Below are 13,293 nucleotides of genomic sequence, written 5' to 3'. Positions count from 1 at the left end.
AAACCTTATCGATGTTACCTCTCTTGGTTGTTTGCGCTTCACTGTGCAGGACAATGTACTGTCCAGTTTGACAGTCTAATACAGTTTCAATATGTTTTTGCTCAAAACATGTTTCTTTAAACTCGCCTGATCTTGGAAAGCAATTAGCTTGCAACATGTTGGGAGGGTTTTTTTATGGTTGTACACAGTTTTCTCTGCTGGTTCTTAAAGACACTGCAGAGGAATGTGCTGAGCTTCAAGAGGTTATAAACAAATCTCAGCAGTGAACTCTGCTATTCAAAGTGAATTTGTTGCGATATGATGAATGCAGTGTGTGTGAGACAAATTACTCAAGAATGGTTTTGTGCTGCCATCCAGTGTTCGCTTTGAGTACTGCAAAATGACACTTTAGAAACGTCACTTTTTATTTGACCAATTTTAACCAGCTGATTTGAAGTTCTTACTCACGTATGCTAAGTTTCACATCATGACATGACCAGTGAAGTAAAACAGAGATCCACGGCTATTTAAAGTGAGCTGGAAATGCAGTATGTACCCTCTTCAGAGGTAGTGCCAAATACAGGTGACTGTGACTGTGGTCATTTGGGAAGATTGTCCATCTATGTATCCATTTTCTTCTGTTTATCCAACACAGGGATTGCTGGAGCCTATCCCAGCTATCACAGGGCAAAAGGTATCACAAACAACAGATTGTCAGCAACTATATACTTATTTAAAAAAGTAACATTTTAAGTGGCAGCCATAATAATTAATCAATTTAAAGAAAAATAACATTTTGTAACAAATAACAGTTGGGGGAAAAAAAAAAAAAAAAAAAAAAAGGACCCCACATGGAAACAGTGGCACGTGCTGTTTGATCACAGTTCATCTTTGCCATTCTGAGAGTCTGGTGCTGCGGTCAAGTCCTTCTTGGCTGCTTTTGCTGTCTTTTTTGCAGCTGGTTTTGTGCTCTTTTTATCACCCTGCTTTGCTTTTGTTTTCACCGTCTGTTTTCCTTCTTTTTTAGCCGCAGTTTTAACTTTGTCTGCTGTCTTAGCCTTCGTTTGATCTCCAGCTTTAGGTGCAGCTTTGGTTTTAGTCGTTCCTTTACTGACTGGTTTCACCTCCTTCAGCAGGTTGGCCGGTTTGTCAGCCTGTGCGTCACCTGGCACATTCAGCTTCTCCTCTGCTGCTTCTTGTTTACCTGCTGGCTCCTGGACAGCCTGTGCGGGAGCTTCTGGTGGAAGCGCCTGAGACTCAGAGGTGTCCGTGGCCTCATTTTTACTGAACTCTGCGTTCACAGGAGTAGAAAACATCTTCAGCAAATCCTGAGCTTGGATTCTTTCCTACAAGACAAAAAAAGAAAACATCTGAGAGAATGCAAGATGATACAGGAAAGAGATATGAATCACAAATTTTCTTTAAAGTTCTGCCGGTAGTCAAAAAATAGCATCATTATCTCGAGCCGAGATTCATTTTTCATCCACAGCAGCAGCTGACTGTGTGCACTGTGAGGTTTAGACTGTCTTTATAACTTTATGGAAATCAGATGTCAGAAAAGATACATACAATGGATAACACACAGACCCAAACCCTACTGATGCTCACATCTGGCTACAGAACTTGTCCTTACCTTTTCCTCATGAGCAGGATCCAGGGTGAACCACAGAGCAACAGCACACCTCTGACCCCTGGTGACAGCTTTGACACCATGAGGGTTTTCCTTTCCTGCTCCAAAACCGACCACGCGGCCACACTTCGGACGCACCTCAGCCTTGAGAAGTCCAAAGGCACACAGCACGCAACACAATCAACAGCAAAGTAGCTTAAAATGCATTATTATTAAATGCACGGTGGCTTTAGAAAATATTCAGGCTCCATCAGTGTTGGTATGCTTTATTGTGTTGAGGGTTTGACTTTAAATGGAAGGAATTAGTTTGTCCATCAATATACACCCAATAACCTATAATGGGAAACTAAAGGAATGATTAAAATTCATTAAAATTCAGAAACTAAAATCTAACAGCTGACACCTTCAGATCTCTGCACTGGTGTTCCACAGGGTTTAGTTCTGGCCTTTAGTTTGGCCCCCCGAGGGCAGTCAGTCACCTGCCTTGAAGCCACCCAAGTGCTGTAGTGACAGCGGCTATTCCTGGCAACTAATTTCTGAGTCAACTAAATGAGGGGAGAAAAAAGTGGCTCACCAACAAGTCTATAACTCAGATATGAAGTTAAATTTCAGGACTGTTTAATGGACAATGCCAAAATAGGTCCAAACAAAAGCATTTGAAACCATTAATCACATCCTTCAATAATGAATCATACTTTAAATGCTGCTCAACTGTGTGCCACCTCACATTCTGTATTAAGAACATGACACATTTACACATTAGAAAGAAGAAGAAAAACACTTAAACTGATGTTAAATATGATATGAAAATGAGCAACTACAAAAGATTTTCACATATTATTAAAATCAGACAAATTAACATCCGAAAAATGAACAAATTGGAACTGAAAGGTGTGGCACATCCTGCTGTGCATTATGAACGATGCACATTGTTCTACAGTTCATGACACCAATTCTCAATAAATATTAAAATCTAAAAGTATAACAAAAACAATAACTCATCCATCCATATAATTATTGTAGGGTCTTTACCTTACAATATAAAGTGCCTTTAGGTGACTGTTGTGATTTGATGCTATATAAAAAAAAACTGAACAGTCAAAGGTTTAGACACACTCACACAATGCGTGAGTGTGTCTAAACCTTTGACTGGTACTGTAATATATGGGCCCGGGTCGCAGGGGCAGCAGTCTAAGCAGTCCAAACCTCCCTCTCCAGCTAATCCAGGGGAACACAAGGCATTCCCAGGCCTGTGATGCACATACACATGAACAGTCAAAATAGACTCCTTCCAGTTCTAGACACCTAGAAGATAACTAAAGCAAACAGGATGCACCTGGATCTGAAAACTTTAGAAATTAGAGATTACACCTTTCAATTTTAAACCAGTTTGGAAAAAAAAAAACTGTTAAAGCCTATAAGTTTACAGCATTAAGAAGCATGTTTACAGACTGGGATGAAAACTGTTTTGGTCTCCATGGTTGAAAGAGTTACATATTAAAAAAAAAATGACCCCACTCGGACTTGTTATGAAGGAAAACAAACCAGAGATCTGGATGTTGGAGATTAATGTCTTGAAGTGACCACAGCCCAATCTCCAGTCAGACTGTGTTTTATTAATGCCTCATTTGGCATTAAGTTGCAAATATACGTATAGTTTATTGATGCAGCTTCCTAAAAATGCTAGCTAGCCTTAACTTAGCTGATAACGTTGCACTCCACACTCTAATCCAAATATGGTCATTACAGGCTAAAATAAATAAATAAACAAACAAATATGGAAGCAGCCAAAATAAAGTGGCCCAAAAGAACACTTTACAGTTTAAAAAAAGGGATGGATGGATATTTACCGTGACTGTTTTGGCATCGAGCTCTGTGAAAATGAACTGCCCTCCTTGAAAGTCATCATTTAGATACAGGATGGCACTGCAGGAGTGAGACATCAGCAGGTTAGGTGGTTGTGCGTCAGGGTTGTACAGACAGACTTGAAGTGTATCTTTGTGTGTGTGCGCGCGTGACCACACCTGTAGTCCCTGTGGGTGTACGCAGGAGGTTCCTTTATACACTCGTTGACCTCAGAAACCAGCACACAGTTGTCCACATGGACAGGGTGACTCAGGTCCTTCCGGTCCTCTTGCTTCTCTGAACAAACAGCAGCACAGAGAGAACATCTGGATATTTTAGGCCCGATACCTGAATTCTGCCTCAACAGCACCAAACGACAGGCAGACGACACGCTTAGCAGCTACCTGATGAACATAGTTGAGAATTGAGCGGCTAAAGACATTTGTTTTTTCCTCAGGAGGTGGAGACCAAAATGGAGCCAAAATAAAAACACATATTCCTCACGTGGGCACGAATCCCAAATATACGGTGTTATCATATGCCAGTGCTATTATTTTAAATCACTAGCTTATGCTAATGCTGCATGACTAATGCCAAGTCTCTGCAACTATAAATGTGTCAAATAAACAAGCAGATAAGTATAAACAGTGGAAAAGCAACAAAGTAAACAGCTGGCACAAACGCACACATTATGCCACCTAGTTTGAAGGCACATTTTTGTGTTCCTAAATAACTCTTTCAGTTTGATATGAGGAATACTTCCTGAAACTGAGGTTCTATCCAATTACCTGTTTTAAGAACGGAACTGTTTAGATAATCTTACTGTAATACACAAAATCTGTATCTGTCCACCAACTCCACAATCAGGAGCTGAGCAACCAAACATGGCACACAGGTACATCTTTGACCCCTGAAGGTTGTTATCTATATAACATATTACGATGTCACTGTGTTGCATAGCAAGAATACCGACATACTGTCTGTGCTTAGCTTACCATCTATGGCCGAGCGACAGACCAGGTGGGAGTAGGAGAAGTAGAGTGGAGTGTCCAGACGGAAGTAGGACTCTAAGACCTTCCTCACTTTCTCACTAAGGTCAAAGAACAGACGAGCACTCTTCAGAGGGACCTTCCCCTCCTGGCCAAGCTGTGGGAGGAGGACAAATGATTTAACAGCAGGTACAAGGAGGAAAATAGCATGAGTCAGTCTTCAAATAAGAACTATAAATGCAGAAGTGGATCAAGATCATAAGAACTCAACACTCTATGCAGTCCTGTGAAAAACTACATACACCCTAACTGCTTACACAGGAATTAAGAGTGTAAGTAACCAGGTGCTGCTAATCAAATGCACCCGATTAGTGTACTTAGCTTTTCACAGGACTCTGTGAAAATGTTCTTCTTCACATGACTCTCTGTGTCTTGGAAAACTAGATTGTGATTTACCTTCCCGAATGATCATCTCTCTCTCTCTCTGTCGGCAATAACTAACTGAATAATTAATGAAGTCACTGCGGTGGTATCACAATACCTGAAACTCTCTCATTTTGGAGACACACACATATAGATCCTATGAAGCTGCAAGTAGTTAATAAACTCGAACAGCTGGAAGCAATAAGCAAACCTTCAGCACAGGAAGATCAGGCTGATTCACTGGTGAGTTTCTTTATTAACCTGTTGCAAACATCTTTGTGCTCATCTGGTAACTCATGTAAATTATATGTTGTGTTCTCTGTTGTTTATGGATCACTGTTGGTGCTGAAACATGGAAAAAAATCTGCTGTTAAGACTAAAAAATATATATTTTTAACCTGTTTTTGCAGACAGAACTGGCTTGAATCCTTCCCCTTGCCGTGAGTAAAGGTTAAGAGTGCGCCGGAGTTGACATCGCTAATTTTTAATTTTCCTATAAAATGTGCATCACAGACCTTGACAGCCTTCAGGACGGTGACTCCCTGGAACGTCTCGCTGGGGGAATGCGGGGACGGTCGACCTCTATAGCCATCGCCTTTTAGAGCAGCTGCCTGTGAAATAAGTGCAGCATCAAGCGACTGACATGACAAGCTGATGCACGCAGTGAGAAAACATATACACAGGACACAGTCAGAATGCAGGTGATGTGAGGAGACCTTTGCTGACATGGAATGCACTAAAAAAAATAAAATAAAAAAATAGCGTTACGCCTCGGGTTACTCACATTGGAGAGGCGGTGCAGCTCCCTGCATTCGTCCTCACTGATCACATCATCCAGCAACACCCGCTGGGAGCCATTCAGCTGCTTGGATGTCATGGTCACCTTGATGTCATTGTACAGCAGAGCACCACCTACAAGATATAGGTCACAGTTAAACACATGAGGACAAAGGCTAGTTACACATGACTGAAATTTTGTACCCTGGCACTCTGAAACATTCACCTTCCTGCGGCACTATCATCTTGGCCATTTCTGAAGAATCCTTCTTCTTCTCCTCAACCAGATTCTCGATCTCCTTCATCAGGTTTCCGATCTCCTCTGTGATCCTCGCTGCAGTCTCTCTGTCAGCCCTGACACACACACACACACACAGATGACAAGACTGACACACTGACTTTAACTGCAAACTTAAACTCAACCTGCACACCTGTGGCAGTGCCCTCAGTCTTACTTCTGTTTATCTCTCAGTTTCTTTGGCATGACATCTTCAGGAGTCCATGAGTTCTTTAAGCAAAAATAAGAGAAAATTTGCACATTTATTCATCCTTCAGTACTGAATAAGTAGTGCAGAATGTGGTGAGATGTAAAAAAATGTATCCACTCACTGGATCTACAAAAGTCAATCCAAAGGCTTCGTAACCAAAGTAGAGCAGCTCTTTCTCCAGTAGGGACTGCTGAATGTGCTGTTTTACCACCTGGAGATTACGATTTACAAGCTGAGATCAGCAGCATGTAACATTGCTCCTAAACTCATATTAAACTATCATGAAGCCTGTTCTATGAAGACTAAGAGCCAATAATTATACCTCTGGTTCCTTAGCTCCAGTTATCTTTGTCAAATTTAAATTACTTCTATATGAGTGGGAACAAAGTGGTCCGGGGGCTTCTTTTACACTTATTTTACCCTCTGAAGGGCACGTGTTAGCAGTGGCGCATGCATGTCAGGTTTTGTTTTTTTTTATAATTCATCCATCTGGACACTAAGGTGATCATAGTTCAACAGGGAAAGCAATGAGGCTGAAAGGATAGACTTCTTTCTGTTGACCTTTTGAATCACAGAGTAACCCTTGTTCCAGGAATCAAGCATAGCATTAGTTCAGGTGGGCCACAAAACCAAATTTAGATTCAATCCTGGCAGATCAGCTGATCTCAGTGCCAGCCCACCATAGCTGATTTGGCTTTAACCATGACAATTCTCCCTGCTGGTTAGAAGCAGATCCCATTTTTCTTTATTCACTTCTGCTTTAAGAACACATCTACGGCTCAGAGCGCTCACAAAACTAAGGTGAAGCAGAGGGACAACTGAACCTGCTGCTGCTCTGCTTCCATGGTGCATACACACTGCTAGGCTTTGGATACAGACATACGCTCTAAGGGTGATGTCTGTTATATCAAATGTTCAAAGAAAACTTAAAGGCTGGACAATAAGGTCACTGATTTCCATTTCAATTGAAGGAGCTACACCTGCAACTACTTTTGGAGTACTTATATTCCAAAACTTAGCACAGGCCAGAGAGTGAAAGGCAGAAATCGCCACCCTGGGAAATAATCACTTAGTCATTAGTAATGATGGATAACCCTAATAACCTGCTATAAATAGTGCATTATGTGGCCATTTAGGGCCCGGGGCAGCTCAAATCTTTTTTCAGAATCAGCAAACAGTCACCACTGGAGCTTTTTTTTTAATGTCTTGTGTACCCCTGAGTACATGTGAGTGCTGATGGAGGCCATTTTTCTGCCACGTTGTTCAGGCTAATTTACTGCTGATCATTAAGGATTAAGATAACATGCTGCTAAGAATACCTGCACTCGCGGTGAGGTTGGAATAAAGGGTGAAAGCCTCTGTTTAAGCACAGTGCAGCTGTACCTGTCGGGCTGATATGGTTCCTGCTTTGTCCTCACCCAGCACGGCAGAGTAATAATTCAGGTTCTGGTTCATCACCTCATCCTCGGGGTGGAACAACAGGTAGGTCTTAGCACACTCTATGGCCTGCTCGTACTTCTCACCTGGAGAGAAAGGACAAAAACGAAGGTTATTATTTATTAGTCAGGATCTTTTTTTTTTTTTTTTTTGTGGAAGAGGGGTCACGTTTATAATCCTGTTTCTCCTCATGTTGCATTTCTCCTAACTTTACACGTGAGGAGCAGTTTTTTCCACATCGTGTGTGAACAAACTTTGTTTGGAGTGACTGAGTCAGCTCTGAGAACAATGATGTTATGGCACTTACAGCATATACGCTGCTTCTTAAAGAGCAGTAACTCCTAACAAGCGGATTTTTGTTGTGTTTTTGTTGTTATGCTATAAAATAATCCCAGTGTCCACATCTGAGGACATCTTTTTTCTCACAAAAGTATGTAACAACCATGTAACAAAATACAAAATCCTGTTCAAAGAGGAAGCTTAGTTTATATACATTTCAGGTCCATCTAATCACAAATATCTAGGAGAAATTGAAAATGCATCGCATACAGGAGCTCGGGTCTCAGGAGGCTGTAATTGTTGAAAAATATTCAAAAATCAAATGCTGCTTTATGTTGTCTTTTTTGAATCTGCCACTAGAGGGCACCAAAATGTGATACTATGAAATTTTACACAAAGTTACATATTTTTTTTTGTTAATTTTATCCACTGTCTTTAACCTTAAAACACTAATGTGAGTTTTGTAACTCACTTTCACATGGGTGAAAATCCCCCTGTGTTAGTGTTCTAGGGTTAACAACAGTGTTGAACATAAAGGCATACATTCCTCACCACACTTAAGGAAAACACCGTGAAACTCACTGTTGTAGTAGGAGAACTGCAGGTAGTTGAAGTGTGACGGCAGGAAGTCCTCAAAGGGTTTGTCTCCGCCAGCAGATAAGGCCAGCTCCACGGCGCAGTGCTGCTTACAGTTCAGTACCTGCAGGTAGTGGTCTGAGGGACACAGTCACATTTATGCAGGTATTTAAATGGACTGGTTCTTAAAAATAGTGCTTTTCTACTCTATATGAGCGTGCAAAATGCTTTATACAACATGTCTCATTCACTACATTCACCTAAGTGCTTTCTATCTAACATTCACACTCCTGTGAACGCATCAGGAGCAACTTAGGGTTCAGTATCTTGATACTTTGGAGGATACTATTCATATTGGCCATCCAAATTTCTCCCTTGCAAGCCGCTTTACATCAAATTCTCAGCTTTATATGAACTTTTTCTGTTCCCAAACAAAGTACTGCCTCACCAGTCATGGTCTGGAACAGGTCTGCACTGTACTCCATGTAGTTGTATCCATCGTAGTTGTATGCTCCCTCACATAGAGCTCTGCACTCCTTATCAGCTATGAAGTACTCATCCACGGCTGCTTCAAAGTGTTCAGCTGCCAGGACGAAGGAGTCGTCGCTGTAGTGGCTCTTTCCCAGCAGAAACTCGGCCTGAGGAGAGAGTGTGCATCATAGCTACTGCAACAGTCAGGTTCATTTGTATGCTGTCAGTCAGATAGGCAGACTGAATCATGAGGCAAAATGCCAAAAAAAAAAAAGAAAAAAAAATTCCCTCCTTGTTTTTCCTCTTTTCTTACCTTGCAGCATAACCAGTGTGAGGCAACAGTTATTGTGAACTGGCAAATTAAACTGAACAAAACTAATGAAATGTCACTAAAAATAAAGAAAAACTGCAGACAGTCAGCAAATCTGTAGAGAATGAGGTGAGACTGAGGCTAAGAGAACATAACAGCATTAACATCATCAGAGAAGGAGTTTGCTGTCACCATATGCGGTCTGGCCTCCAAATCTTTGAAGTCTTCCTCCTGTACTCCTGCCATCATCTTGTAGTAGTCCAGATTCTGCCTCATCTCCATGTGATCTGGGTTGGCCAGGAAGAACGTGTTGGCAGCCGCCACTGCTTTACCCAGCTTATTGATCTGAAAAACCACACAACTGTTTAGTTTGTCTTCTCCTATTTAATACAACTGGAAAAATCCTCCAGAGTGAAAAGCAGGTCTGTTTACAGGAGCTAAATGTGCCCCCATCCACATTTCTCTAAAACAGAGTACGGGCTTTCTGACTCTTTATGTTAAAGCAGCTGTAAATTATGCATTTTCTTAATCTAGGAGCGCTATTATTCAAAGCACAGCGTGGTTTCCAGATTACATTTCCCCACATATACACTTTCAATTCAAATAATACAGGTTTTGTCTGTGATGTGCACCTTCCAGTACACACAAAACAATCCATGAAAATGTCATGCTGAAGATGCTACCTAGCTATCAAAACTCCATGCTTATTTCTGATGAACATTATTACTGAAGGTTGAAGCATGAAACTCCCTTTGCACACAGCAGCTTCCTCAGTGAGTGGAAGGAGCTAATAATGTTTCAAGTTTGGCTCCCAAGGGAAGGGTTTTCAAAATACCTACCTCTGTTAGGTGTGTCGGGTGCCATAACATGACCCATATTGGGGACTACATTATTAGCTACCATCAGGGAAGTGGGCCAGACTGGTACAGATGTAAGAGAGGTACAACAGTGAGTGTCTGCAGCCATCTGTAAAACACGGTGGCGGCTCTGTTGTGGTTTGGGCTGCATTCCAGCCAGTGGTGTGGGGGATCTTGTCAAATCTGATGGAATTATGCAGAAATCAGGAAACCATCTGATTGGCAACAGCTTCATTTTTCAGCATGACAATGATCCCAAACACACTGCCAATGCAGTAAAAGCATACCTGATAGAAAAACGCACAATGGATCACTATCAGTCATGATAGTGCCCAGAGCCCACAGAGCCCAGACCTCAACATTACTGAAGCAGTGTGGGATCATCTTGACCCAGAACAGAACAAAAGCAAGCAACATCCAAGGAAGAGCTTTGAATGCCCTTCAGGACGCCTGGAGAACTATTCCTGAAGAATACTTAAAGAAATTACAAGGAAGCTGCCTGAGTGCGTTCAAGCTCCTTTTTCTTAGCAAATATGAAGAAATGAAGGGTGGCGCTTGTCCCACACACCTGTACCGCATCACACCAACGAGAACACACAATTTTGATTGTGTAGTTTCATACAAAGTTTTCATTTTCACTCATCAGGACAGCTAAATAAGTCCCGTACAGTCATGCTGTTCCATTCAGCTTTACGTCCCAGTTACGCTTAATTTACCATAAATTATGTCTAAAACATGCAACGAAACTTCTGTTTTACAGATAAAGATTCTGTGCTTTTGAGAGCAGCATTAGGCCTTAAAACCGTAATATCCTCAACTTTACGTCCTAACGTCAGACTCCAGCGCAGCTGACTCCACCTTAAGACGTGGCACGGTTGTCTTGGATTTTGGGGGGTTGGGACAAAACGGTACTCAGCTCCACATCAGCTCTAAGTTGGAGGCTAAAAACAGCTGGTGCAAAAGTTTTCGCTTTGTTCTGCGACCGCAGAGCAAAGTAACCGGGAACAGTGAATGTGTGCAGTGAGACAGGCCAGCGTTGTTTTCTACCTTAAAATAAGCCACTTGTAAGTAATTATATGGGGTCCTCTTCTTGAACTCCAGCTCTATTTCCTCGCTGACGTGATGCAAACTTGGTGAGCCGAGTTTCTCCGTTTCGCAGGAGTTCACACAGTCGGCCCGCTTCAGGACTTTCTGGAAGAAGCCCAGATCGTCCACGGAGCCGGTCCCTGGTATGGGAACTCCCAGCCCGGCCAAAGGCTCGCCGAAAGCGGTCTGGTTGGCGCAACTCTGCCGGCAATCAGCTTTAACTTTGCGCACCGTAGCTTTGTTTTTGAGCGCTTTCTCCATGTTCAGAATAACCGATAACCAGTCCCCATTATAGTAAGCTTCCACCGCCGTGTCGAAGAGGAAATCATAAGGCTCCAGAACAAAGTGGTCGCTCAGTTTAGTGTCCGATGTGCCCGCAGACACAACAAGGCAGAGGAAAGTGAGCGCACAGCGGAGCTCCATGATGGTAAAATGTCGGGGCTCTGCAGCAGGACCCGAGCCTGGACCTGAGACCGACGAGCCGGTGCAGAGAGAGGAGGTGTTGCTGCTTCTTTCTCCACCAGGAGCTTGTCAGGAGGTGGGATTTGAACAGTTGAGCCCCTTGGTAACACCCCCACCCCCCATCTGCATATGCATACGTATCGGCCACTATAGTGCGAGCTGGATTTACAGCTTCAAATCTGGGACCCCTGCGCAACTGGTAAACTGTCAGAACAATGTCGCTGATTTTTACTGGCTGAATGCACTTCCCAGTGACACAAAGTTATGGTTGAAATGTATGGAAGGTTATTGAAAACATTTAGGGAAAAGGCAACAAACCAGTGAAAAGTGTACAAAGGTAAGGAACCAGGTTTAGTTATTTTCTGATGGATGATTGATCCTGATGAACAGATTCGGGCCTGTTCTCATTCACAAACTGTCATATACTGCTGTTTGTGTCCCCGAGATAAGCACAAGATGGCTTTTTGTATCACACAGCCTCACATACTACTAACCACAGACATTATATAAGGAGACATGACACAACGCTACCTCAGATCTGTAGGAAAATATTAAATGCTGAGGATAGTGGTCGCCGATCAATGGTCTAAAATGTACTTTTAAAACCTTTTAAGGGGGACGTGTCTGTTCAGTGTGGGATGAGCAGAGACCTTGTGTGTGCGGCTACTCTGGATTGAAGCCATAATGAAACCGTAAAGTTGTGTAACTGTGGATATACATAGTAGAGAAAAAAAACTTTCAGATCTTATTTTGGGGCAGAATTCCCATCAGATCTGAAGTGTGTTACAGTATCAGCAGTTCCAACCACATACTGTGAATTATTTAGACTCTTCTTCTGTATCATTAACATAGCCCGCAGATTTGCCACTCATTTATGGGAAGGAGAAAATTAAAGCAGCTTGATAAACTGATAAGCAACATCAGCCCTCTGTGTGTGGAAGTCTTGAATTATTTGACGGTGGTTGTGGAGAGCTATATCTACGTCGGTGCACTTCTCCTTTTGCTGGTCATAGAATATAATCGAATCATGCAGGCCATGTGTTATTTTATTATCAATTATGCAATAATAAGTAAACTTTTTACAAAACAGGGTTGGGAAACATATGATTGTACACCCACCACCGTAATAAAGAAAAACAAAGGACTTTTATTTTTGCATTATGGCAAAAATACAACGACAAAAAGTGTAAGTGGGCGCGCATTGGATTATGGGGAACGCAGTATTCGCAAGAAAGATCGAGAGAAAACCAATAAAAACTACTTTCAGTCGGAAGTCCCAGCTTTAAAGTAACCATTACCTGGGAGGGTTGATGCGTAGCCTGACTCTGTGACAGTTGAAAAGTGGAGCACAGCTTCACTTTCATGTGTGCCATCATATAATTTAGTCTATTTCTGAACAGCGACATATCTTCTCCTTTAAATGCTCTGGCCTTTGCTGAGCTGTTATTGGAGTGCCTAAAAATAATAAACCTATGCTATGAAGTATAAAATACATATAAAAAAAGTTTAGATTATTATTAATCCCACTGCATACTTTCACGAAAACACAATAATTGATAATCACAAGAAAGCTGAAATTAACTGTATAGTTATATGCATTTTAAAAAGGCACAAATTCGGACAACCATTTGACTTTAAAGGGGCGGAGATTAGGACCCAGCGGTACCGACGGTATTTCGTCAAA

The 13,293-nt window shown here is 41.9% G+C and overlaps 1 protein-coding gene across 2 annotated transcripts in view; it reads right to left on the bottom strand.

Moving 5' to 3' along the window:
- Nucleotides 1-401: 401 nt before the first annotated feature.
- The window catches only part of p3h1 (prolyl 3-hydroxylase 1), a 34,270-nt gene continuing 21,378 nt past the window's right edge, over nt 402-13,293 (bottom strand). Inside the window, exons 2-16 of one of the 2 annotated variants that reach the window (XM_030728567.1) lie at nt 11,109-11,408; nt 9,397-9,549; nt 8,872-9,061; nt 8,430-8,561; nt 7,515-7,654; nt 6,253-6,342; nt 6,099-6,151; nt 5,870-5,997; nt 5,651-5,778; nt 5,382-5,477; nt 4,450-4,600; nt 3,634-3,751; nt 3,460-3,535; nt 1,613-1,753; nt 402-1,325 (exon numbers count right to left, since the gene is read on the bottom strand). In XM_030728567.1, coding sequence (XP_030584427.1) covers nt 858-1,325; nt 1,613-1,753; nt 3,460-3,535; nt 3,634-3,751; nt 4,450-4,600; nt 5,382-5,477; nt 5,651-5,778; nt 5,870-5,997; nt 6,099-6,151; nt 6,253-6,342; nt 7,515-7,654; nt 8,430-8,561; nt 8,872-9,061; nt 9,397-9,549; nt 11,109-11,408 — 2,364 coding nt within the window. In that variant the 3' untranslated portion in view covers nt 402-857. Of the gene's footprint in view, nt 1,326-1,612; nt 1,754-3,459; nt 3,536-3,633; nt 3,752-4,449; nt 4,601-5,381; nt 5,478-5,650; nt 5,779-5,869; nt 5,998-6,098; nt 6,152-6,252; nt 6,343-7,514; nt 7,655-8,429; nt 8,562-8,871; nt 9,062-9,396; nt 9,550-11,108; nt 11,673-13,293 lie in introns of those variants that run through there. The other variant, XM_030728566.1, reaches the window with a different exon arrangement.

The sequence above is a fragment of the Archocentrus centrarchus genome, chromosome 5, assembly GCF_007364275.1.
Source record: "Archocentrus centrarchus isolate MPI-CPG fArcCen1 chromosome 5, fArcCen1, whole genome shotgun sequence".
NCBI classification, from domain to species: Eukaryota; Metazoa; Chordata; class Actinopteri; order Cichliformes; family Cichlidae; genus Archocentrus; species Archocentrus centrarchus.
Note: the sequence above shows the minus strand (reverse complement) of the source record. Positions and strands in the feature narration are given on the sequence as shown.